Source organism: Chanos chanos, chromosome 2 (genome assembly GCF_902362185.1).
Source record: "Chanos chanos chromosome 2, fChaCha1.1, whole genome shotgun sequence".
Taxonomy (NCBI): Eukaryota; Metazoa; Chordata; class Actinopteri; order Gonorynchiformes; family Chanidae; genus Chanos; species Chanos chanos.
In genome coordinates this window covers 17,254,396-17,279,654 of record NC_044496.1, presented here as the reverse complement: position 1 = coordinate 17,279,654, position 25,259 = coordinate 17,254,396, and the positions used below count along the sequence as shown (strand labels likewise).

Genomic DNA, 25,259 nt, shown 5'->3' with positions numbered 1-25,259 from the left:
AAGCCAAGCATGTCAACAAAAGTATCTCTGTGAGGGACAAAGTCTGCTAGATGAATAAGCCAGATGGACAGGTCTGCACTTTGAAGCGACATGAATTTAAAGGCAGCCAGTCACAAGGGCTGTGGTGTGAGATGGTTCAATTAAACTGAATGTCGTCAAACCGCTGTTTTTGTCTCTATTATTGCTTTGGCTACACAAGGAGAAACAAACTCATTTCTTTCACAAAACACAAGACATTGCTTGCCCACTTGCTCTAAAAAGGCCTGTAAACTCTTGTGAGTAACCTTATCCCTAATCCTAGTTCTAATGTTGTCTCCTTAAAGGATATTTCACTCTGGCAAAAATGAGAGCCTCAGTATAACCCTTTGTCTTAAAATAACCCCAACTTCACTGTAGCTTTGTCTTTGTCTGGAGCTCAAATTTGGATTGGCTTGGATTTTTGTATGTATTTATTCATTCTTTTATGAAATAACTCACAATCCACACAACACCACAATGATTCACTGTACCATTAACTTTGTAGATGTGTTGACAATGAATTTCCAAATGCAGAGTTTTTAAAATGTCAACTGGTTATAACCCCCCCCCCCCCCCCAAACAACAACAACAACAACAAAAACAAGAATAACCCCATTTCTTGCTAGCACAGGGTTTTTTATATGGTGAATAATCCTGTGGATACCGTTTGTGTAAGTCGTGATGTAAAGCTATCTTTGTGTGATCACCTCACGAAAGTCTGCATTGATATGGTCACTGGATCTCAAACTGTAAACCGCAAAAACCATTAGCAAACATTGGTCTACTGAACAAAAACAAAACACAAAACTGTGTTGACAGCTCTTAAACTGTGGTTGTGCCCATATGTCAACAATGGTGGACTTCCCTTTAAGCCTTATTCTGACCTAAGCGGAACCAGAGCACTGATATGATACACAATTGATTGAGTACTTTGTTTATGTCATAAAGATATGGAGGCTGAAACCAGAAAGAGAGCTAACTGAAACGCAAAGTAAATGATCGCTATGACATGCAGTTCAGAGATAAAATAAAGCCACAATAACAGTAATAAATAGTGGCTACTCTATTCAAATAGATTTACATTCAAGTAAAATATTGCTAATATGATGCTTAATATATGACTGTATGATACAAATGTATTTTTGTATAAAAACACTCTAATGTTCTATATACAGCGTATCTGCAATGTGTACAAGTTTGTAATGTTTTTTGTTCTGAAAGAATACCCTGTAACTGTATCACATTCAAGAGCAGTTTGTGTATTTAAGCGTCACCATGTGAAAAGCAAGTGTGTAGAGGCAGGACTCCTAACCACATGTACTGACATTACTAGGACTTTCTTTACAAGTCTATACACCTGTCTGGGAGGAGCCATGGCAACACTGACCAGAGAAAACAGCTGTAAAGCCACTGTGTCTGTGTTTAAAGAGATGCAATGTAAAGGTATAAAAATACTAAGTAGAGGATGGGAGAAAAAAGAATCTGGAAGTCAAGAAAGATAAAGACAGAGAGGAAAAGATACAAAGTATAAGAAAGAATTTTCATAGATACGGCTCCCCAAAAGTCTTCCTGCACTCCATGACTCCTGTGCTGGGTGGCCGGTCACAGTTATGTGTGAGTTTGACCTGAGATGGGGTCAGACGGTCATACGCAACCTTATACTCCCTGTCGAAAGCATCTGAGAGACACAAAACATATGAGTCAGCAAGAGAGAGAGGGAGAGAGACTTTTATGTCTCTTCTGTCTTTGAAAAAATTTTACTTTTTTCCCCCAAATATTCAAAAATTAGCTTTAGTGTTCTGATGCATAGTACTCACCAATGTCAATGTTATCTTTGCCAAGAGCGACCAAAGAGAGAAAGAGGATGTCTCGGTATAAACTCCTGCAGAGACAGACAGAGGGACTGCATGAGTTAGAGCAGGACTGCCCAAAGTGTGACCCCAGAGCCAATATGGCTTTAGATGACTTTTCATTTGGCTCGTCTGTGTTTACCAGTTATGACACCAGTGTCATTACTAGCATCACTATTATGAGCATGAATCACAAAGCTCTGGTTTTTCTGATTGGATAAAAGTCACTGGTCACAATAAAGGTCATTGGATAAAGGTCACAATAAAGGTCATTGGTTTTAGTATACAGTTGCAGCTTCAAGGATCTAGACAGCTCAGGAAAAAAATAAAAAATCAGAAACTAGCTATAAGCTAATCTAGCTGAAGAGATAGTGCCAGGGAGAGCTCTGTAAGATGTGCCTTTACAGAATAAAACTTTTCTTACAAGGAAGAGTAATAGAGCAGTGTAACCTCTTTAAAAGTGAACTGCTGTTTGCCAATGTTACCACATTTAACATGCCAACACATTTTCAGCGTACTCAAAAAATGTGCACAAGACAAGACCAAAGTGCCAAAAGCCTACTGTCTGTCTTAAGCTGAAAAATCACTCTCAGGCTAGCTTTTCTCCTGCCTGTATGTTGAGTATTTCAACTATTTATAGCATATCCCCTATTGCACTAGGTATTATCATGACCACTCTGATCTCGCAAATTATATGGAATCTATTTTGCTTATTTACTTTGGCCCATGGCTCATCATTCATTCACGTTTTTAGAAAGCCAGCAGAGAAGTTTGGGCACTGCTAAGCTAAAGGGATGTGTGTTTATTTACATGTGCAGACAAGCATCTGCACATTGTGGTTTACAGGTGCGATTACCTTTGCCTTCGCACTCCCAGAGTGCTTGCGAGGAGTTGGAGTAAACGGCACATTGGCGTGTAGACATCATTCTTCTGAATGCTTTTAACCACACTCTGTAGCACCTCCTCCCCAAACACGCTTTCCTCCTTGGACACATGTCGACACACAGGGTAACTAAGACCTACAGATATGCAGACATGCATGCATGCGCACAAACACACAAAGAGACAAAAAAAAAAGCTGCTATTAAAATTCTCATAAAGGCTTCCCAACACCACTGATATGCAAAATAAAAAGGCAACAAAAACAGAGTACAAAAAGATAGCTTTACTGTTCTCAGCATGCAAAGAAGGGCATCGAGATTTACAGCGTGATTAAAATCTCAGTTCAAAGTGAACTCCAAAGCTGATTTAACCTTAAAATGGTCTGATGACCAGGGTAAGCCAAGAGACCGTCACAAAAACAATAATGTTTGCAAATATAGATTAACACTTAAAACACACAAGTAAACATCAACATCACACATATTGCTCACAACACTAAAACAAATTCAGCCACAAGGAAGCATTGAAAGAGCCATATGAAAAGAAAGAATTAAATAAAGGTACATGGAATGGCTGTCGGGTGAAGAGAAAGGCAGAACTATCACTCACTCTTGAGAAAAAGAGTGCAGTTAAGACCTGCAGGACAGAATGGGTTACAGAGTGTGAGGAATTGCCAGCTACAAACACACAAAGGCTGCAAACAGACAGGAGCTTCTAAAGCCCAGACAGTCTACATTCTTCAGGTATGTTGTCACTCGCTGCCAGTGACCAAATCTTTGTGTGCACTATCACTTTATCATACAATGTTGAAATACGACCAGTCAGGCTGCACAGGACTTTGCGTAAATATGTGAACTGACTGAAAGTTTGTGTGTGTGAAAGGTGATAAGGCTACATGAGTAGGCAAGATGAGCACTACCTCTCATAATTATTTTAATCAAAACTTGTGTTAAAATTGCATCAAAATTCAATTCAAAATGCTGCTGCTGCTGCTTTTCTGTGTGCTGAATGAAAATGTGATTTGCCACTCTCAAGTGTCAAAGTACATCACAGAATGCTTATTAAGACCTGATTAATATGCACCAGAGATTTCCTGCATTTTGTCTGAGTTTTTAGGATGGGAGTCAATCAATTTTAATGGTCCTCAAAAATAAAATCTGACTTCTTTGTTTCTAACATGGTTCTAAAAATTTACCAGCTCTAAAACTTTCACTGGCCAGTTTATCTCTTACATTCATCTAATACTGGAGCTGGCCCCTGATGTGCATCCAGAAAAGCCTGAATTTTTCAGGGCATGGATTCTACAAGATTCTACTATCTGTGGGACTGAGCCATTTTCAGGCAGTGGTAGGTGTACCTAATAAAATGGCCACTTAGTGTACATTGCAAAACATCAAAATATTCAAGTCTAAGTTATTCTATAGCACTCTAGGCACAACAAAGCCATTCCTGTAGAATGAAAAAAAAAAAGAAATAGATAAAAAAAGAAAAATCACATGACAGTGATGTAACCTATATAAAGCCCAAGTGTGTGACTGACTACATCCATTACTCGTGATTAATTCCGAGTAATTAACTTCCCATTTCCCAGCTTCCTGTTCAACTGAAAAGGCTAGCCCATTTCTGTTAGGGAGGGTGTTTAAACTTGCTCCATCTTAAAAGTTCTGTTCAATAGACATGGCTAATAAGTGAGTAAGTGTGTAGACTCACTCTGTGTGTTCCAGAGTATGTAGAAAGGCTGGATGGGGTCTTGGTGCAGTTTGAGGTTGTCCCAGAGGATCTGCACTAGAACATGCTTACTGTCCTCAGACATCCAGTCACGTGGTATCTGTTAAGCAGGAGAATATAAGAGTAGGAAAACACACTCACACAAGCTCCTCTATTTCTATGCCCTTAGATAATGCAGCTTCCACATTGTGCAAGAGCTTATACTGCTGACAAACCATGATTAAAGGCACGTTTTCTTCTTTCCATGGCTGGTCACATAACAACACTTTGACGTGTTGTTATCAGGCATAATTATGTCAAAGTTACTGAGATGACTGGTTTACCATGGTGTTCCCATCTCCACTCAGCACTGCTCCACTCAGCATTTCTTGTCTCGTGACACTCACAGCTGCACGACAACACTTATAACTGAAGCACTTACTGTTGTCTTATGTCAGCTTAGCCATGCACATATTGTATGTGACTGTTATTTAAGTTACTTTGGGAGAAAGCATCTGTCAAATGAATAAATGCTAATGTATACCTGTGATCCTCTGTTGCAGTGTTCTGAGGTCAGTATGAGGCCAGGAAGGTTGCTTGGCAGGCCAAGACGTCTGAAGTACCAAAGAAGGTTCCAGAAAATGATGGGGTGTTGGTCTACCATGGCAAAAAGCGAGATGGCATGATCACCCTCATTCTCCAGCAGACTCTCCAGCTCCTTCCAGAGGACCAGGGGACTCAGGTAGGGCACAGTCACGGGCTCTGGGTGGTGTGGATGCCACTCCATATTCAAGGGGTCCTAAAAAACAATGCAACTCTTAAACACCGAACCACAGATATTTAAACAAACTAGCTGAACCAAAAACCTTACAACTGAATACTGCTCAAGAGCATTGCATAAGTGCATTCAGAGCAAGTTGAAAATATAAATAAAATCATATGCGAATGACTGTATAATTATGTATACTGTCAATTCAAGAGCACTGAGCCATATTAGTGTGTGTATTTGTTTGAGAAAATGCGAGTGTGTCTCTCACTGCGGCATTGTTGAGGCGGCTGGGCAGGCTAGAGGAGGGGACACACTGTATGGGACGTGGCATCTCCTCCAGGGGCCCAAAAGCACTAACACTGCGAGCCATAGAGGCCCCAGGGGACAGAGCTCCTTGTCTGCGTTCTGTAGGGATGTCAATACAGGGGCCTTTTGAGTAGCAACTGCTTCTGGAATTAGTCAGAGAGAGTGAGGGGGGAGGGGGGGAGACAGGGAAAAGACTTATTAACAAAATTCTACCGTGTTAAGGAAGGATTTTATACTTGTGAGTGTGGCACTAAAGAAATTACACCTGCTTTAGTTCAAAGTGTATCTCTGTGTCTCTGTGTATCTCTGTGTGTTGGTGTGCGCACCTGTTTGTTGGGTGTGGGGGTGACGTGAGACAGGGTGTTGAAAGAGTGGATGTGCCTGTGTCCAGACCTGTAGAAACAGAATATGAGGACGATACACCTTCTTCTGTAGAAGGACTACTCTTCAAAAACATCCTTTGGGAGGAAGATAAAGAGAGAGAAGGAAGTGGCTATTAGTCATTGGTGGATAAGGAGCTTGGGTAATTAACAGATAAGCAGATGGACGTGTGGACGTGAGCATCGGTGTAAACTGAGGCGTGGTATTCTGCCTTGGCCTCACATCTTGTGGTGTTAAAAAAGAAAGTAAAGGGATATTATTCTGGAATCATAACTAGATGGGGAAAGATGAGAATGAAATAGTGTCTTTACTACCTCCCTGGGCCCCTGAGGTCCCTGATCTCCACATTGAGGAAAGGCAAGAAGGGGTTTCCACAAAATGGACAGGTGGTGTTAAGGTTAGAGTCATCAGCTGTCCAGCCAGCCATGATCTCTTCATCATACACGAGACATTCACAGGTCTTACATCGTGAACAGCTTGAGATCAGAATCTGATACAAATATGAGGGAGAGAGAGAGAGAGAGAGAGAGAGAGAGAGAGAGAGAGAGGGGGGGGGGAGTGAGAGAGAAAGAGGGAAAGACAGGTGGTTCCAATACAACCTTTTAGCTGAAGAATGACTATAATGCCTGAAAAATGTCCCGATAAAGCCAAATCTACATCCTTAGTACTGCAGGACCACATTAATATGTTATAATACTCAAATAAAGGATTCATGGACGTAGCACACTGAAGATATATTAAGTCTGAAGGCATTATAGAACCTTGTTTATAAAATTGTGAGGCACTTATCTTGGATGTGGTTTAACAGACGTAGCTATATAAATCTATTGCTAGCACCAGCATGTAATTTTGATGTGTGTTGAGTGGTTGACAGTGTGTGTGTGTGGAAATATGAACAACAGTATATTAGCTGGTTTTGAAGCCTCTAAGGAGCTTGATGTTGGGTCATCTATATGAGGATACAAGATGAAATTCTCACCTCCATGGCATAGTTTTGGAAGATGCTGGTGTTACTGGTATAGCAAGAGGAACCAAGATCAGACTTATCTGGCAAAGGAAAACCAGGAGGGGACAGGATGGAGCCTGGAGAAGGAATAGGTAGATGGGAAGAGATGAGAGGGAAACCGAGGGATTTATGTTCATGCTATCTGAATATACTGACAGCTTTGTAATGAACTGTGCAGAGTAAGCGAATGACCTGAGTGGGCTGGCTGTCGGGGACGTGTGGCAGGGCTGTCCACTCTGCTCGGCCTGGGGCTCCTCCTGGGACTGCGTCTGGGTGTGTGGGGGTTTATCGGGGGTGAGATGACCCCCTCAGAATCTGGAAAAACCTCCTCTCCCTGTAGAGAGGCCCGGTCTGCATCTCCAATCCCAAACGGTGATACGCTCAAGCGATCTGACATCCCATCCTAAGTAGTCCAGAAATACAGTCCTGTCATTAACTGTAATTTTCACAGAACAGACTTCAATGCAATGGACAATTTCTTACACTTTTCAATCATTTCTGGTCTGTAGACCACGTTCTTGTGCAAAGATTTTTGCTTGCTCAAAGTCATTAAGTCATTAATCTTAAGTGTCCACTCGGCACAACCAATTAGCTAAAGCCAAGTTTCCTCTACCTTTGTGGGTGTGGTGTATGTGGCCAAGCGAGTATACCAGCGACTGGCTTTCTCTGCCACACCTTTCCCCGCTGAGAATACACTGCTCCTCAAAACGTCCAGTGATGGTGTGAGGAGAGAGTCCAATGCAAAGGAGGAGGAGTAAGGTGATGGGGATGCCACAACCGATCCAGCCAGGTCTTTCTCCACCTCGCTGCGCCGAGGGGCATCTTGTGGGCAAGGTGGAGAGGACCAGAGACGCGCCCGGGTTTGGGAGGGTGTGTGCGCCGGTGTGTGGTAAGTATTGGAGCGGGGAACTCTGATCCCTTGGGGAGGGCTAGGGGGCAGGCTGGATTGGTGTGATCCCATCAAGGGAGTTAGGAGGGGGCTGGAGGGGTCAGGCAATTCCATGCTGGTGGCGCGACTGCTGAGTGGGCTGCCCATATAGTTCATGTACATCTCAATCTCCTCGGCAAGGTGGCGACGGGCGATGGGCGTGTCGAGCTCATCATGACTCGACTCTGATTTCTTTGCACACTCAGCTGCCATGAGTGACAATGGGTCAAAGCCTGCCTCAATGCCAGTCCGCTTGACTGCACAAGCTACAGGGACACTCTGCTCCTCCTTGTCCGCCGTACTCTCTGCTTCTAGATCCAGATCTTCTAATGCAAAGATGGCATTGGCATCAGGGTCTGCTTTGTCATCGTCGCTTGAGTCCCTGTCTTGGCTTTCTGCTGATTTGTGGCGTGTTGCACTGATATCCAATGTGCTGGGTCTCCTACTCTTTTGTAGGGTTTCAGAAAGAATTTTGGCATCTTCTCCGAGAGTGTCTGCTATTCTGTGAGGATCCGTCTCACCTTGACTCAAACCCAAGCCAAGCACCGGAGTGGCACCTGAGAGTTCATCGCTGTGATGATGACCTCTGACACCAGGCCAGTCCAGTGAGTCTTCTACCTCCTGGCAAACACTGTGGTGGGGTCTGTGCTGACTGCTGCTGCCATGTATCACACCAATGTCCTCAAGAGAGGAGGAGAAGAGTAGCCCTGCTACATGATCTGCAGAGAGAGAGAGAGAGAGAGAGAGAAAGAGAGAGAGGAGAGAGAGAGAGAGAGAGAGAGAGGGAGAGAGAGAGAGAGAGAGAGAGGTAAAGGGTAAGTAAGACAAGGAAAGAAACTAAGAGGATGACATATTTTTTGGTCTTGTTGTCATTCACTGACCAGTGCTGTGGTTTTCTGGCTGACTGTCATATGGACAGCTCCTACGGACAATGCCAGAGCGTCGCTGGGCTAGTGCAGACACCTCTGTGAGGGCGAGTTGGGGGAGACAGTCACCGCTGCCTTTGGCACTCTCAGTCTCTGAGACTATAAAAACACACACAAACAGGAGTGGTGAGATTCATTCCGAGGGCGACTACTGACATGTGCTGTATCACCTCTCAGTTGTAGGTGGCAGTAGAGAGGGAACGAGCAGATGATGTTCCCTGGAACAGCCCCAGGAGCAAATCAAATCAAGAATAAAAGACGTAAAGAGATGAGAATCTCACGTGAGCTGCAATCACTCTCTTTCTTCCCTTCTTTCTCTGTGTTGTGTTCTGCTGCGCTACTGTCTCCTCTCCTCACCTCCTCTTTAGACAGTGAGTTGTAGCCCAGATCAGACTGATCACCTAACAAACAAATACACAGTGTTATTCATGCACAGACATTTGTGCGCACACTCTTCGCTATACAAATACTTATTCCTCGATGACATGTCTTCTCCTTTCTGTGTATGATCAGAACTGTACCGTATTTCACAATCTGACATGTCTATATAATCTGTAGCGGTAAGACACAGAGAGAATTTTAAATATATTTTACTTTGGTGCTTCACTCAGCTGTGTTTACTGCAGGTTTTATAGCTTATGTTTCAAGGACTCCCTGTCTAAAAGTCTAAAGGAAAGCAGATAAGCTATTTCTGTAGAGCCAAAATGAAGTTATTACTGATATTTGGAAAATAAGCTTTCAATGTATATTCAAACTTGTAATGAATAATCAAGAGAAGAGGGAGTGAGAAGAGAGGTGAAAGAGTGCAGAACATGGTGTGGGGACATTAAACAAAGGTGAAGAAGAGAGAAAAGAGAAGGACAGATAGTTACCTGAGATCTGGGTGAGTTCTCCAGAATCAGAACACACCCAGTACGAGAGAGATGTGTGATTTTCTGAGCCCAGGCTGACTACATGCAGAACACACACACCCACCCACGCACCCACACACAGACACACCCACACACAAGCACAAATAGTAAGGCAAGGGTGAGGAAGACAGGAGCACAGCATAAATAGCAGGCAAGGAGGTGGTGACATGATGGAAATAATGAAAAGGAGGGAAAACAAAGTCTGAGTGACAGAGGAGGGTTGCCATGATGATGATGATGATGAAGGTGATGAAGGCTGGCTGCTGTACCTGTACTAGATCTATCGTCTGTGGAATCTACTTTGTGTAAGTCGCCTGGGTTAGTGTCGTTAGAGCTCTCCAGGCTGGCCTGACTCAGAGCGTCCATGTCACTGCCATCTGCTCAGAGACAACAGGATGTTACACAACAGCACAGCCAATATCAAGACCCAGCATCAGCTCACTCTACACACCGCACAGCCTTAAACCAGTGAACAACACGACTCCTACTGGCTGGAATTGCATAACCTTATTTTCTTTTGTCAAAGTTTTGTTGATCCAACACAGTCAACATGAGGGCTGTATGAGCAGCCTGTAGCTGGGAGTGTAGTTTATAAAGATCCTTCATGACATTATTAATTCTGCAATGCTGGTTGTAAGATTTGTTCGCAAAATGCCTTAGATGGAGGAAGAGAAATTAATTTCACTGGAAACTTTATATTCTCACTTAACAGCCACAAAGGTTGTGGCTTTCATCTTGAATCGCCTGTCTTCAATTATCAGTCACTAGCTTAATGAAAAGCATTTCCAGTATCTCTTGATGAGATAAAACCCATATCTTCTACAAACCAACAACTCTGATTTTTTTCCCTCTTTTTTATAAATAACATCATGCTCTCTCACTCAAAGGAAACACGTGCAACACCATCGCGCTAAGCATCCCTTCCTCTGAAGAGCACCTGCTACAAACAAAACAACCGGCAGCCATTTCACTTCAAATAAACACATAAATAAACAAACAAGCCTACATGCTACTGCACTGGTTGTGCATGTGTGAGACTGTTACCTGATAAAGGGGTTTGTGAGGCATGAAGCTGCTGTTTCTTTAGGGCCTGTCTGAACTGAGCCACCCCCAAAATAACATTCCTCAGTTTCAGCCACAGAAAGTATCCTCCTCTAGTGCTGGAGGGCCAGGTACTCTCTAACACAGCCTAATGACAAACACACACATCAACATTGAGTCAAACTTACAAACGCCATTTGGAGTAGATAGTGTTATATGTTTATTATGGCAGCATAATGAATACACAGGCCGAGGTCACAACACTACAATGCTAGAGGGGGCAGCTAGGAGTGTGCTGTCTAACATAAGACAATAAGATCTTCAGGGTAATACCAGTGCCTACTAAATTTGTCACTGCAAACCTCTCTTAAATTTCTGCCACAGCCTATATTTGCACTATAGGACAGGACCTAGTGGTATTTATGGTGTACAGGGGCAGTAGGTGAAGGTGATTGAAGGAGACAGCTCATCTTTTGTTACTGTGGTGATGACCTTACCTTGTTGTAATATCCATAGGTGATAGCATTTGGATGAACGCCAGCCTTCTTCATCTCAAACAGAACCCTGACGGCAAGGACCGGCTGACCATACTGGCCACAGAGCTGCATCAAAACACGATAACATACCTACAAGATAATACACACAGTTCAGTTCACACGCATTAACATATACACACAGACCAAAGGTAAAGAGGCTAATGACATATCTGCTGACATCTGTACACTCAGCATCTGAGTACATTTACTGCCCGTACGCTATTACGAAACTCTGTCTGCAGATTGCATGAGTTACCTCATCTGGTGGCTGCAGCTTCTTGGCCTGCATCTTCCTCAGTACGTCATACGCAGTCCGTAGAGCCCGTACCTTGGAGTGGCACACTTTAACATACGCAGGCAGACAGATGAACCAAAGCCCATAGCAGTGTCGTAGCAGGCACTTAGACCACAGCTGAGGCACTGAGGAGTATTTCTTAGCCATCTTCTGTGCTGACTTTATCTCCTACAGGAAAGAGGAAGCATATTTACACTTATAAAGTGGCATTTCATGAGAATATTGATAAACAGTCATGAATGGTCAGCATGGGCGGGTCTGACCTGCTTTGTTCGTCGGAACATGGGGGCAGGACTGGTGGGGCAACTTTGACGTGACGCAAGGAGTGATGCATGTGTCCGCAAACCATCAACTCGGTCAAACAGCTTCTCGGTTAATACAGGGAATCCACTGTAACTGTAACACATACAGAAAGAGAGATGAACACTCACAAATAAATTACAAAATAAAAAAACATTACAAAATAAGAGCCCCCCAATCCCAAACACACACACACACACACACTAAAATACAGTCACACTAATACATACACACAAAGGAAACCAACAGTAATGATTGTATTAAGGCTAAATGCGGGTGTACCTGTAGTGGAGAGGATGCTCTTCCCCCTCAGGCAGAGGTGGTAGTTCAGGAGGAGTGATGAAGACTGTGTGTTCACTACGATGAGACTCATCCAGCTCAATCAACCGACTCTCATCTGCACGGTCACCATCAACCTAAAACACACACAGCATTAATCATTTGAGCTTATGTAGTATATGTTTATATTATGGGCAATATCTTGGGTGTTCAGGTGCGTTTTGTGAGGGACTTCGTTATAAGTTCTTTAGAGAGACTGTGTTTTCACTTCCCAGCTTTGCACATACGATACTACAACAGTGCTGGGTGAAGTAAATAGGAATGTAAAAGAAAGTAACAAGATCAGACATTTTACAGCAGAAAAACTGATAGTTCCTGACAAAAAATTGATGTGCGTGAAAGACAACAGAGAACTGAAATGTTTTTCATTTGACTTTTTTTTTCAGACAACAGAGAAATGAAGACTGAAAACTGATTCACTTGCAATGAAGTAGCAACCTAGAACAACCACTGACACCTCCAGAGAACAAAGGGGCTGTTTGTGTGCCTGAGGTTGCATGGAGAATGCTGTGGGTGGCAAAGAAATATGTGTAGACTAGCACTGGCACTATCGCTGTATTCAAACTATAGCTGCAGAACAATGCTGCATCTGGCAGTACGCAGGCTGCATCTGGCAGTACGCAGGCTGCATCTGGCAGTACGCAGGCTGCATCTGGCAGTGTGCTCTGATGTTAGGCAGTGTGCTCTGATGTAAGTAAAGTAAAGTCTCCGTGATTGCACACACACTGTGAACAGTGAGCAGTGAATTTGTCTCTGCATTTAACCCATCCAACACACCAGTAGTGAACACACAACAGACGCAGGAGCAGTGGGCAGCATTCCTCTGCGCCCGGGGAGTTAGGCAGTGTGCTCTGATGGGGCAGCTGTGGCTTAATGGTTAGAGAAGTGGGCGTGTGACCGGAGGGTTGCGGTTCAATCCCTGGGACCAGCAGGAAAAATGTGGGAGGGGGGAGAGGGTGAACAGTGCTTTGCCCTCCCACAACATCCATGGCTGAAGTGCAGGGCACTTAACTCCCAACTGCCCCCCTCGGTGAAGGCGTGCTGCTCCTGGTGTGTGTGCGCTCACTACCAGTGTGTGTATAGGATGGGTTAAATTCACCACTCACAGTGTGTGTGATCACAGAGATTCTAAATGGTTTGTGTGAGAATCAACTCCCAGTCTTAGGTTACATATGCTGACTGTGATGTATATGCCCTGTGTATTTTATTTTATTTGTTGTATTTTGTACATTGCATTTGTTGTATTTTGTATATTGTATTTTATTTTTTTCCTGCAGTTGTCACTTTAGTATGCATTTTAGGGATTGGGTTTGTGTGTTAAATGTGTCACATGTTCCTGTGTCTTGTGTCTGTGTACGTTGGTAAGTATGTCTGTCAGAGGAAGGGTATTGGAAGAACATGGAAGATTTAAAGTGGCTCAGAACATCCACACTTCCGTAGAACGGGGGGAGAGGGCCCCTCCTTGTACTTATGAAAAATTCAGACCTAATATTTCACTCACTGCAGAAAATCCACTGTAGCTAAAACACAGGCCCATTAGAGAGGAGACTGAGTAATTTACCTAACAGTCAGACAGACACACCAGCACTCTACATTGCATGACTGATTATAGTTTTGGTGTGCTAAAGGAGGTTCACTATCAGCTTACCTTAGGTCTGTCGGCACATCGCTCCGCACTGTAAAGCTTTTTCACAAAGCCATGCAGGGAAAGGGACAGTGGAAAGAAGGTGAGAAATACAGGAAGGGAGAGAGAGAGAGAGAAAGTCCATTTAAGAATAAAGGAATGAAGGGACATATCCTTTTTGATTAGGCTCCAGGGTATGATAAGAAGCAGAAGAGAAAGAAAGAACAGCAAAAGACAAAACATTGACCAATTTTAACTTGCCTTTTCAACACAGTCATCAAAAAAGGCCAAGCTGGCGTCTTTGTCGCTGACAAAGGAGCACTCCTCGATAAAACGGATGAACATCTGAGTTTTAGTCATGAGAGAGTAGAACTTCTGATGAGAGCGATCACGACTCCTCAAAAAACCTGCCGGAGGTGAAACAGTAAATAAACAGTCACATAAACAGAGATGGAGAAGTTTATTTATGTCAATACATTTGTCTACACATTTTGAGGAAAACTAATAAAGAAAATAAAGGTTAAGAGCTTCTAAAAAAGGACACTAAGGTTGTAAGACAAGGGAGACTTCCTCATTAGACACAACATTCATCAGAATTTCCGATATGATCTCTCTCTCAGACACATGCACGCTCACATGCAAACATAACAGCAGTAACACTATCTCATCAAAAGCTTCCAACTGTTCTAAGTGACACTAATGTAAATGAGTGTACACAATTTATGCAAACCCAAAGTGAGGTCACAGAGAATGTACTCAGTCACAAATTACTTAAAAACATTACATAACCTCTTAACATGATTTTTGCGAGTGTGGATTTGTTTGTTAAGTCCTACTCCACAACACCACTAACAGTGTTCCTACAGAAGCACACACATCGACACTTGGTGTGAGAGCATAGCTTAGCCTGCTGAAGTGGTTATGTAACATTCAATGAGGTCTCAGTTTATCTAAAGTGATTTTTTTTTCCTGCTGGATGCAAGATTAATGTTGGAGCGGTAAAGTCAGTGGGTATTTATTCAAAGGTAACTCATGCCTGACTACAGACATATACCCAGACATATACACACACACATCACTCAGTGTGATTTAGGTCTCCTACCAACTAAGCCCTAATAATATAGCCTCAGCTTTGCTTGGTTGCGTTTTGCATCGTTTGGCTGGTCAGTCTGCAGGTACCGGTGAACCAGTCCTGAGCCTCCTCATAACCACAAATACAATCTTTCAGTAGTAAATGTCAGTGACAGTATTGGTCATTTTAACATCCGTTGTTTATTTCACTAAGACTGAATTAAACGTGATTAAACATGCACCCAGAGTTTGCCTGTACCAAAAGCCGATACAGGATGCTTTAACAATACCACAGATGTTCTGCCGATGATCTGTGCACTGCTCACCTTGCAGGTCAAACAGTGAGCTGGCATCGGTGGCTTTCTCAGAGGGGGCCTGGGTGATAGGGCGGAGATAGGAGCGGTAGCCCTTTAAGATGGCCGCCATGAAACGCAGAAAAGCCTCCTGAATCTCCAGTTCCACAGTCTGTAAACTCCTACCACTGCTCAGCTCCAACTCCATCACAGACATGTCCATAAGAATGTCATCTCTGGGTCTCTGACCTATACACGCACACACAGAGACACAGGTGCAAACACACAGATACACGTAAGGAACAGAGACAAATGGTAAACCACACAATAAACAAATATCGTCACAACAAAAGGATTACAAAATGTTTTTTATAAATAATAAAATAATAAATGAAAAGGTGAGTTAAGAGAGTATACTGGAGATAAGTCTGTGAACAGTAAATGGTATGCGAGTGGGAGAAAGAGAGCGTGAGTGAGTAAACGTTAATATGAATCAGTGAAGAGTAGATGAGAATGAGAGGGAGTGAACGGGAACATGGAGTGAGTAAATATAAAATGAGAATGCGAGCAAGTATTAAACGGGAATACGTGTGAAAGCATTTACAATGAGGATATGAAGTGAGTGAATACTGAATGGAAATACATAAATATGAGCTGGAAACTTAACATGGTGACTTCTATAGATTGTGCATGGGGACAAGAGATAGGAGAACTGGTGTGACTGTGTCAAGCCACGCTGTGTTTTCAAGTGGTTAAGGTAGAGAACCTGTGACCTACTTTACTTGACCTTTGCATGTGAATTGGCCAGTGAGGCACCCTCACCAAAAGCAAGTCAATGGATGTATTTGTCACGTCACTGCAGCTTTGAAAGGGCAACTGACTCATTTCTGTGTTTCAAAAAAGCACATTGAGTTGAATGTGATTCTTGATCCTCATAAACCTCTGGTGTATATAACAGAGGAGCTAGCAGGCAACTGCAGATGTAACATCGTCTCATTTTTCGCCTATCTGTGCACAGAGTGCAGAGCTGTCAGGTGATGTGCTAAGTCTGCTACCCTGACTGCTCCTCATTCCCTCCACATCTAGAATACCTTCAATTAGTTCCTGATAGAGATTGTCAAGGACGTTCATCAAGTTTCTGCAGGCCTTCTTTGGCAGGACCTTCCAGGTCAGAGCTTGCTTGTCTTCAGTACTGATCATACACGCACACACACACACACACACAAAACAAAATAAAGAAGGTTTTTGAAATTCTCAGGACCAAAATATATTAGAAATTCAGTTAACCTGAAAAAATTATGGGAAAGGGTTTTGACGCAAAACTTACTGTAAGATGGTGTTTGTGTCTAGGTCCACACAGCTGACATCTGGTGGAGGATCATAGAGGTCAAAATATCTTGAGTCAACTCCCACAATGAATGGGCAGGGGGCACTTAGCACATCTGCCAATGCCAGTGGGCAGAGAGGTATATATGGGCATGGCCAGTGGAATGGGAAGATCATCTGTGAGTTTGTGACAGAGAGCACATTAAACTGGTTCTGTTCAGGGAGAGACTTTTATACCTAGACATACAACCATCAAAGCACAATATTACTTACTGACAAAGCGGAAGTGTACTTACAGATACTAGGGCCTCAGTAACGCTGGTCAGAACAGCTGGACGTAAAGAATGCACCAGGATCTTATGTTCTGTCACCGCAAAGACCAAAAGCGTCACTGCATTCTCGGGTCCCAGGTTCTGCAGGAGTGTGGAGAACCGACCTCCACTAAAAACCCACACACCAGACACAGAAAAAACAAACACACACAATCAAAATACAAACAAATTACTCTGAATATTCACACTTATGTCCTGCACAGCAAAATGCCTGTGGATTTCATAAAAAAAAAAACCTTTTGCTTTTCTTGGCTTTGGATACCATCACTGACTGTCTGATGCCATTGTCTGTTTGTTACTATCTTTCGTAATTGTTTTTACAAAAGATAGCAACTTTAACATGTGGCTAAGGCTTTCTATCTTGTATTTCCTGATCACAGATAAACTCATATTGAAACTCATCCAAAAGAGCTTTCTCCCAAGACAACCATTATAATTTTCATTGTGTGTCCATTATATGCCGTCACCAATTCTCTGACCTTCATGCTAACCCCTATCCACAACCCTAGAGAGAGAGCCCTAAAACAGTGTACCTGAGAGGGAGAGGAGAGGATACAGGTTGGCTCAGCAGCAGACTGTCATGAGGAGACAACTGTATAATGAAAACAAGTGATTTTTCAGTGCACCATTTGTCACCATAGCAACCACATATCAGGATGAATGAGAGCACCCACAAGATTTACCTGCACAAGGATCCGTGGCCTCTGGGAAGAAGGGAATGGTACTTTGTGCATGAAGTGAGAGATGTGTCTGAGAGAGACAGGAATAGGAAGAGCAAAGACATGAATACTTATCGAAACAGAGAAAAAAGAGAGGAAAACAAATGAGAAAAATGTGAAAATTCAGCTCTTACTTCTCTATGGGTAGAGCATGGGGGCCGGATATAGAGTAACGGTAAAGGAAAGTCAAAAACTTCCGGAAAGCGTCAAAGAAGGGCCAATGTGAGAGTAAGCATATGCACTTGTTGGTGTGGACGGCTCTCGGCGTGTGTGTATTGTTTTTTGGGGGATGTGTGGATCTAGATTCCAGATTTAGTAATCCCAGCTGTACTCGCTGTCTTTCAGTCAAACGCTCCTCAGGGTAAGGCTCATAGAACTGAATGGCTGCACCGTAAACCTGCATCAACAACACATCACACATACACCCACAGACACACACACACATACACACACACACACACACATACACACACACACACATACACATACACACACATACACACACACACACAGACACAAACACACACACACACACACTCACATACACACACACACATATACACACAGACACAAACACAAACACAAACACACACACACACACACACACACAAAACAGGTAAATTTACTGTTAAAAAAATCAAGGCATCACACTGCTCTCTAATGGGTACAGATATGAATTATTCTGTAGCACTGACTTGGGCCACTGACCCAACCCTGTTGCCTTTTCCCCAGACAGTTTCATTTAGTCTTGTACTCTGAAACTATTCCTCTTCCCATTGATTCTTCAGCTGAGCTGTCAAATGGGGACATGAAGCCAGCCATCTCACCCCACTCCCAAACACTGCAGTCAAACAGTTTTAACAGCAACCTTCTGTTAAAGTAGAATCCTACATTAGATTTATGTAAACAACAGGTATGTCTGCCCTATAGCAGGTCCAGCAAGAGTCCTCCTCATTAAAAAATACAAAAAGAGAGAAAACACACAGCACACACTGTTTTTACACACACACCCTACACACGTACAGCCCCACAGGACAGAACAGCTTTGCACTGTTTATCTTATGTTTGAGGCCTGTTACCCCAAAGCCCTGTGTAAGCAAGAGTTCACTAACCTTACTCCACTGTCCCAGTTCTGTTGCTCATACAACTGAGAGTGGTGTTTACAAAGGGAATGTGTAGGTATGAATGTGTGTGTGCTCTAAAAACATTTGGTAGCTGTGATGCAGCGGCACTCTCTATCTCTGTCTTTATCTGTTTCTCCGGCTAACAGAGTCAGAGAGAAAATTCTGAGTGTGACCCACTTTCTCTGTCTCTGTGTGCATGTGTCCTTGTAATGTTTCTCTGGAATATTTTTACTGCAGAGTGATCAAAAGTAAGACCTGCTATACTGATCTTCTCACTGAGTCTGTCTCCTACAAACATAACCAAGACAACAGATTTACTTATTCCTCCAGGCAACACAGATATTTAACAGATATTCATGAACTGCAGAAAGGCATTTATATCTTTTGATCCTATACACATTTTGATCAAATGTCCTCTCCCAGAGAAACAAAAAAAAAAAAAAGAGAATATGTCTCTGCATGGCCTAATTTTAACATAATCCAACACTCCATTTTGCAGTTAATAACCCTAAAACCAGAGCACTCTGTTTGGTGCATGGGTAGATGATCCTTGTCCTGGGATAGTACTGCAGCACTACTCTAACACAGATCCAGAGAATCAGATGAGTCTGTGTAGGGTTTGAGCTACAACTTGCATATCTACCAGCGTACCTTTTCCCCGGAGGCGCCGGTCAAAACAAATGTTGAGAAGACAGGTAGTGAATATTTGGTGTGAGGGTGCCAGCACTCAATGGTAGCACCCATGGGCAAACAGAAAAGTGGCACTGACTCTGGTAATGGAAACGACTCATAGTCCTCCTCGGGATACCGGCTAAGCAAACCTGAAAAAAGGAGACATACACTCACACGCGTACATAATCACACACGCATGTTTGCTACAGAGACCTAAGACTTTAAGACAATAAATTTAAGTACAGCGCCCTTCTTTGACATGAAATTACAACTAGGTGAACTAAAAAAACCATGACAATATGATAATTATCTATGGACTTTCTTTATGTGTGTTTGATACAAAGCTGTCTTTACAAGGTTACTTATGCAACCGCAACATAATCTTCATTCACTGACACAAGAAGGAGAGCAATTTACAACAATCACTATTCAAATCAGATAAGAGTGACAACAGTCTCTGAATGAGTCACTGCCCGTCCCCACATACACACACACCCAAACAACATGCACACACACACATCCATGCTCGCTCGCATGCACACACACACACACACACACACACACACACACACACACACACACACACACACACACAAACACAAAACAGATCACCAATCTAAGTATTTAAACAGAATTTCAGAATTATGAGGGACTATATGTGCTTCAAATACTATTACTTTTAGTTGTTCACTGACTATCTCTCTTTGAGTGAAAAAAGACAAATAAAAAGCCACATATATGGCAGGAGAGCCCACTATCTATAAAGCTTTACCAATAATTCAGGTGAGTGTTCTACCTTTTTTCTCCCAAAACCTTTAAAAGAGCATGTTCCACTAACCTGCTTTATATGCAACTGAGTTGGTTTTGGCCACAGATTTCTTATAGCAGAGAAAGACAGAGGAACCCCACTACAAGAGACAACGAGAGAAACTTATAAAACTTAATCTGAAAAGATTATTTCTGCTCGCTTAAAAGTAATTAATCAAAATCAGCAACCAAATTACATATCGAGCAACATACACATATCAAGCAACAAACGTGCAGGAGAAAAAAAAATACTAGCAATATATGTTTGGGGACTTATGAGGAAGATTGTAGTAGCTGTTGTAAAATATGCAAACAGAGCAAGGGTATAGAGTATATACAGAGTCACAAATATTTCAAAATGTTTTGAATATTGTCTAGGAGGATATATTCTCACACACTCTATCCTAATTAGGGTCGTGGGGGGTGCTGGAGCAAAAGCCAGGGAAACACCCTGGACAGGTCACGATCACAGGGTAGACACACAGACAAACACACTCATACACAGGGGCAATTTAGTATCTTCAATTCACCTGACTTGCATGTCTATGTGACTACAGAACAAACCAGAGCTCCCAGAGGACACCCACCCAAACTACACACAGAAAGGGCCCTGGCTGCCCAGTCAGGATGCAAACCTAGGATCTTCTTGCTGTGAGGCGATGGCACTACCTACTGCGCCACCATGCACCCTTGGAAGACATGTTCTTCCATTTATATTATATCAAAAACAATGGTCACAGTTACACCCCAAAAACATTTTGTGCTAGATGATGAGTGTCTGTAAGTGTGTATATTCTTGCTCACCATGCTGCTGTTGAGGTTCCTATCCACTCTGCAAAATGTGTGAGGAGGAGTCTCCCCTTTTCCTGGGATGATGACACAGATGTCTGTTACAGCCAGCGAGGTGTGAGACATGCTCTCCGGGGCTCGGCGGTAGGTGATATATATGCGCTGGGACGATGTGCCACTTAGGTTGGCGGAGCGACCAGAGGGCGTGGTTTGGATGATGTGACAGCCTTGTTTTAACCTCTCCTTCCATTCATACAACACACTGAGATGCAGTGAAAGAGACAGACAGAGAAAGAGAAAGAAAGAGTCAGGTGGATCTGAGACCATACAAAAATAACGCCATTAACCAACACTCTCTAGGTCTCTCTCTCTGTCACTATGTGACTCACCCTATGTCGGTAAGGGGGGGTTTGTCTCTGCCTCGCCTGTAGCAGATATAAATCTGGGGGGCCATCAAGCTGCCATTGTTCAGGTTGGCTGAGAGGCCAGTGGGTGTTTTTTCTACACAAGTGTATCCTGGTGGAACTTCCTCGCCAAACGATCGCATAACCACGGCGACATCAGTGATGGGTGTTTTGGGTCGGGCAGTTTTGTGGCAGGCATCATGGAAGTGGATTTCCTGGTCCAAAGGAGTGGAGGTCTCAGTTAAGCCGGCCAACACAAAATAGTCAGCTACTCGGGGACCCCTGTCTTCCATCATCTTCCATCCCCGCTTGCTAGAGAGAAAAGAGGAATAAGGCAAGGAGAACGTGGTTACTACACATGGGAAGTACAACTGCACTTCATACCTGTCTGTATCAGCATCACCTCTGGGAATCTAAACCTTTTAATTATAACACTGTAATTAAAGAACTCCTTTGATAATCTCAAACTGAGTCTTACATATTGGCTTTGGGGCACAATGTGAAAATGTACAAAACCCTAAATAGACCACAGTGAAAGGGACTCTCAGAGCAAAGCAGTACATTTTCATCATTTCAACTTTTTTTTCTCAAAAACGCCGCGTCACAGTCATAAAGACACCAGGGGCTACAAAGAACACTCATAGCTTTACTTATATCTAACAAGTGTGTGTGGTGTTGTTGCTGTTGTTGACAAAACACCCATTCAAAATAGGGAAGGAGGCAGAATGACAGAGAGTCTGGATTCAGACAGAAACCTGTTAAAATGCCTGTGATATACTGAGTCAGGCAAGAAACCAAGGAGCCCTTTGTCACTGTGCCTAGCAGACGGACTTTTGGTGATTTACTGTTCGCTATTTCAGAGGATAATTATATCTCAGCAGACAGAATGTAAAAAAGATGAACATTTAAAGATGTGGCAGGAAACAGAAGATTCATTCAAGATTTTATGTGCAGAAGTGATTAGTAGCCTATTATTTAAGACGTAGGTCTACACATTTTTATAGTTACCTGCTCTCTTTTCTTTTCTGTTCCCCTGCCAATTTCCCCATACTTGTATACCTCCATCCACACTTTCATACTACTGCACTTTTCAAACTGTTTACACAGAGCAATAGGGATATATTCTTGACTAACTTATTTTTAACAAAGCTAGACTACTACAGAATATTTCTAATACTTTCATCTTCTATTGATCACAACCACTCATCACTGGTACAAATGCTGTTCACAACAAAAAGTCTGACCACAACCATTGTCACTAAAACTATGAGGGATTCGAAGACTTGTACTTGTTACAGGCTTGGTTTTTCAACCCAACTTACAGTCTGTGATCAAAGAGTACCCTACTTTTGAGGGGTAATAAATTAATAAACCCTCAAAACCTTGGGAAATGGATTCGAGTGAAGACTAAGCGTTGCCTCTAACATCTATGTGTAAAAAAGTCAGTCCAGCTCCCCACTCCATTTCTCACTGAGACTAGTTGACTGCTTGTGAGCTGCACTGAACTGTGTACAGAATCCAAGACCATAAAATACTGCTCTACTGCTATTAATATAACACGGTCTGTGAATGACACTGGAAATAAAAGACTATATATAGAGCTTGATCCATTCATTGTACTATGCTGCACCACCTGCTCTTAGGCCTTTCACTAACAAACACAAACACACGCACAGATACACATATAACAAAAATCGGACTTACACTGCACTAAAAAAAATAAGATTTAGATGTAGAGGAGTACCTGGTCCCTCGCAGAGATAAGATGAGAAATGTTCTTAATGATTGCAAGATTGTAATAGAAAATAACAGACACATGATTTACATAATAAAACTAGACAATGGAATGTCTTCAGTATATAACAGATGAAGTTGAGATTCTTGGGGGAAAAAAGCCAACTAGAACAAACAGAAAACAAATGTGTATGCTATAAAGTGATCAATGTTTTAATATAATTTTTACAACTTCTTATTGAGATAGTTCAGTTCATCTGATAAATATTCTTTACTTAATGTTTTAGTATTAATTCATATTATAATTAATATTAATATTTAATTTGTGATACTATTATTACCATCTGTTGTACATTAGCAGTACTTTTACTGGAATCCCCCACCGACAGATCACTAAATCTTAACTAAACTCAAAGGTGGGGGGACTCCCTGGTGCCACAGATTTTTCGTTTGCGTATGACCCTTTGCATGTGCTATGGTACCTGACTGTTGTTACTCTGAAACCATTCAGAATATGAAGATATAACATGTTAGTACATAAAATACGATCAAATAAGCACCATTTCATCACTGAATATATTCTACAAAAAAGTTGTAAATAACCCCCAAAGCTTCCCTGATTAACAGAATCTTGAAAGTCCAACTGCATTCACAATCAAATCCATCTGAAATGTCTTCACAAAAGATGCAAGAGTTTCACAAACTCTTTTTCTGCTAAAACATACGCAGATCATTGTGGGGTGACTTGCGTTTGGGCTGTGCCCTGCTTGCGACCCTACCCCTGCTATTATGGATAGACCAAAGGCCCCAGATGTCTGCCCACCGTCAGCGGGCTGACTGGCAGGCATGCTGAGATCGGTTTACTGGGTTGGGTTACAGAGAGAACACCCTTGAGGTATGCAGCAGGGGTATGTATTATGTGTGTGAGCCAGAGACACTCGATGTGAACAAACATGCCTTAAGAGTCACCTCTAGAACTCTCTTTTATCAGCGAAGACACAACTATTTAACAATGTTAGGAGCGCGCGAAGCACCGTTCTACAGAGAGGGTTGCTGCCCAATTGCTAATCCACAGGGTACACGATTAGGTGGTCTGACTGATGCAAACATTTAGTTAACAATCTGAAATAATCGGGTTTTTTTCTCACGTTAACGTCATTTTAGTATGTGCATGGTGACGCTGAATATTCAGGTCAGCGTGCATCCTTACCAAGTACTTTTTCCATCTTCAACAATCGCCAAACTAGCTAAACATCCGAAAGGTCATACTACGAGAATATCATTCTTTCATTTAACACCGTCATAACGACTGTCTACTGAAAAATTTCAGTGACAAGGTCATTTGAGGTTTTTTCCCCGAAAGATGTTTCCTCCATTTACCAAATACAGCTACGTGGTATGATGCTGGCTCCATAATAGAACTGGCTCAACTAAGGGTGACAAAAACACTGTACAGGCTGAAAAGAAGCAACAGATATCAAAACACTGTTAAAAAAACTGTCAGAAGCGCGCTAAATATGGTTCCGAACCACAGACCAACTTAGCTAAGTTACACAGTAACGCCAATGCGCCTGGACTGAGTCTAGAACAAATGGAGTCTGCGAAACAAATAATTTAAACCTAACCAGCAACCAGTACTAGCGTTACTACGCAGCTATCTGACGAATTGTTAACCATCAAACAGTGACAATATCAACATCACACGACACACCCTAAGGACTTATCAAGTGTAACTGAGCTTCACGATATAACGAACTGAAATGCCTAGTACACTCTCAGTTACTGTAACACATGCCTCTAATGAACATTTTTGGAATAAATTCCAAAGAGGACAATGACAGCGAGCCCACTGACTGACATTTCACAACGTAATGTAAAAAGATTAAATTGCACTCCCTTGCTTTAAATTAACCACAAAGCCAAGACACTTGTTAGTAAGCTCGTTTAGCTAACGTTAATCTTCACAGCATGCCGGTTAAGAGTGGAAATGTTAACCTGTATTTAATTTTCATACCAATTTTCGTATTAAACCTTTACGTCCTCGTAAAATGTTTACTGGTTCGCATTGCTGGTAAGCAGCATTTTCATACCTTCAATTCTGCGCGAAATGTGTTTTTACTAATTCCAACCAATCCGTTATTATCCAGCGCTTCGTGATGCCGACTTCGA

General features: G+C 42.4%; 1 protein-coding gene across 1 annotated transcript; it reads right to left on the bottom strand.

Moving 5' to 3' along the window:
* Positions 1–1,559: 1,559 nt before the first annotated feature.
* Positions 1,560–25,259, bottom strand: LOC115804305 (C-myc promoter-binding protein-like). Its single transcript, XM_030764674.1, has 34 exons — positions 25,181–25,259; positions 21,342–21,668; positions 20,968–21,214; positions 20,195–20,264; positions 19,336–19,505; positions 17,695–17,957; positions 17,525–17,591; positions 17,375–17,433; positions 16,806–16,950; positions 16,511–16,686; positions 16,275–16,375; positions 15,217–15,432; positions 14,081–14,226; positions 13,844–13,879; positions 12,139–12,272; positions 11,820–11,952; positions 11,518–11,724; positions 11,223–11,351; positions 10,729–10,873; positions 9,954–10,061; positions 9,055–9,174; positions 8,740–8,872; positions 7,533–8,580; positions 7,079–7,322; positions 6,893–6,960; positions 6,228–6,403; positions 5,859–5,990; positions 5,495–5,675; positions 5,002–5,256; positions 4,461–4,578; positions 3,360–3,386; positions 2,725–2,887; positions 1,836–1,900; positions 1,560–1,696 (listed from the first exon to the last, which is right to left on the bottom strand). Exons 2-34 carry the CDS (start codon positions 21,650–21,652, stop codon positions 1,560–1,562), a joined length of 5,730 nt encoding a protein of 1,909 aa, XP_030620534.1. The 5' UTR covers positions 21,653–21,668; positions 25,181–25,259.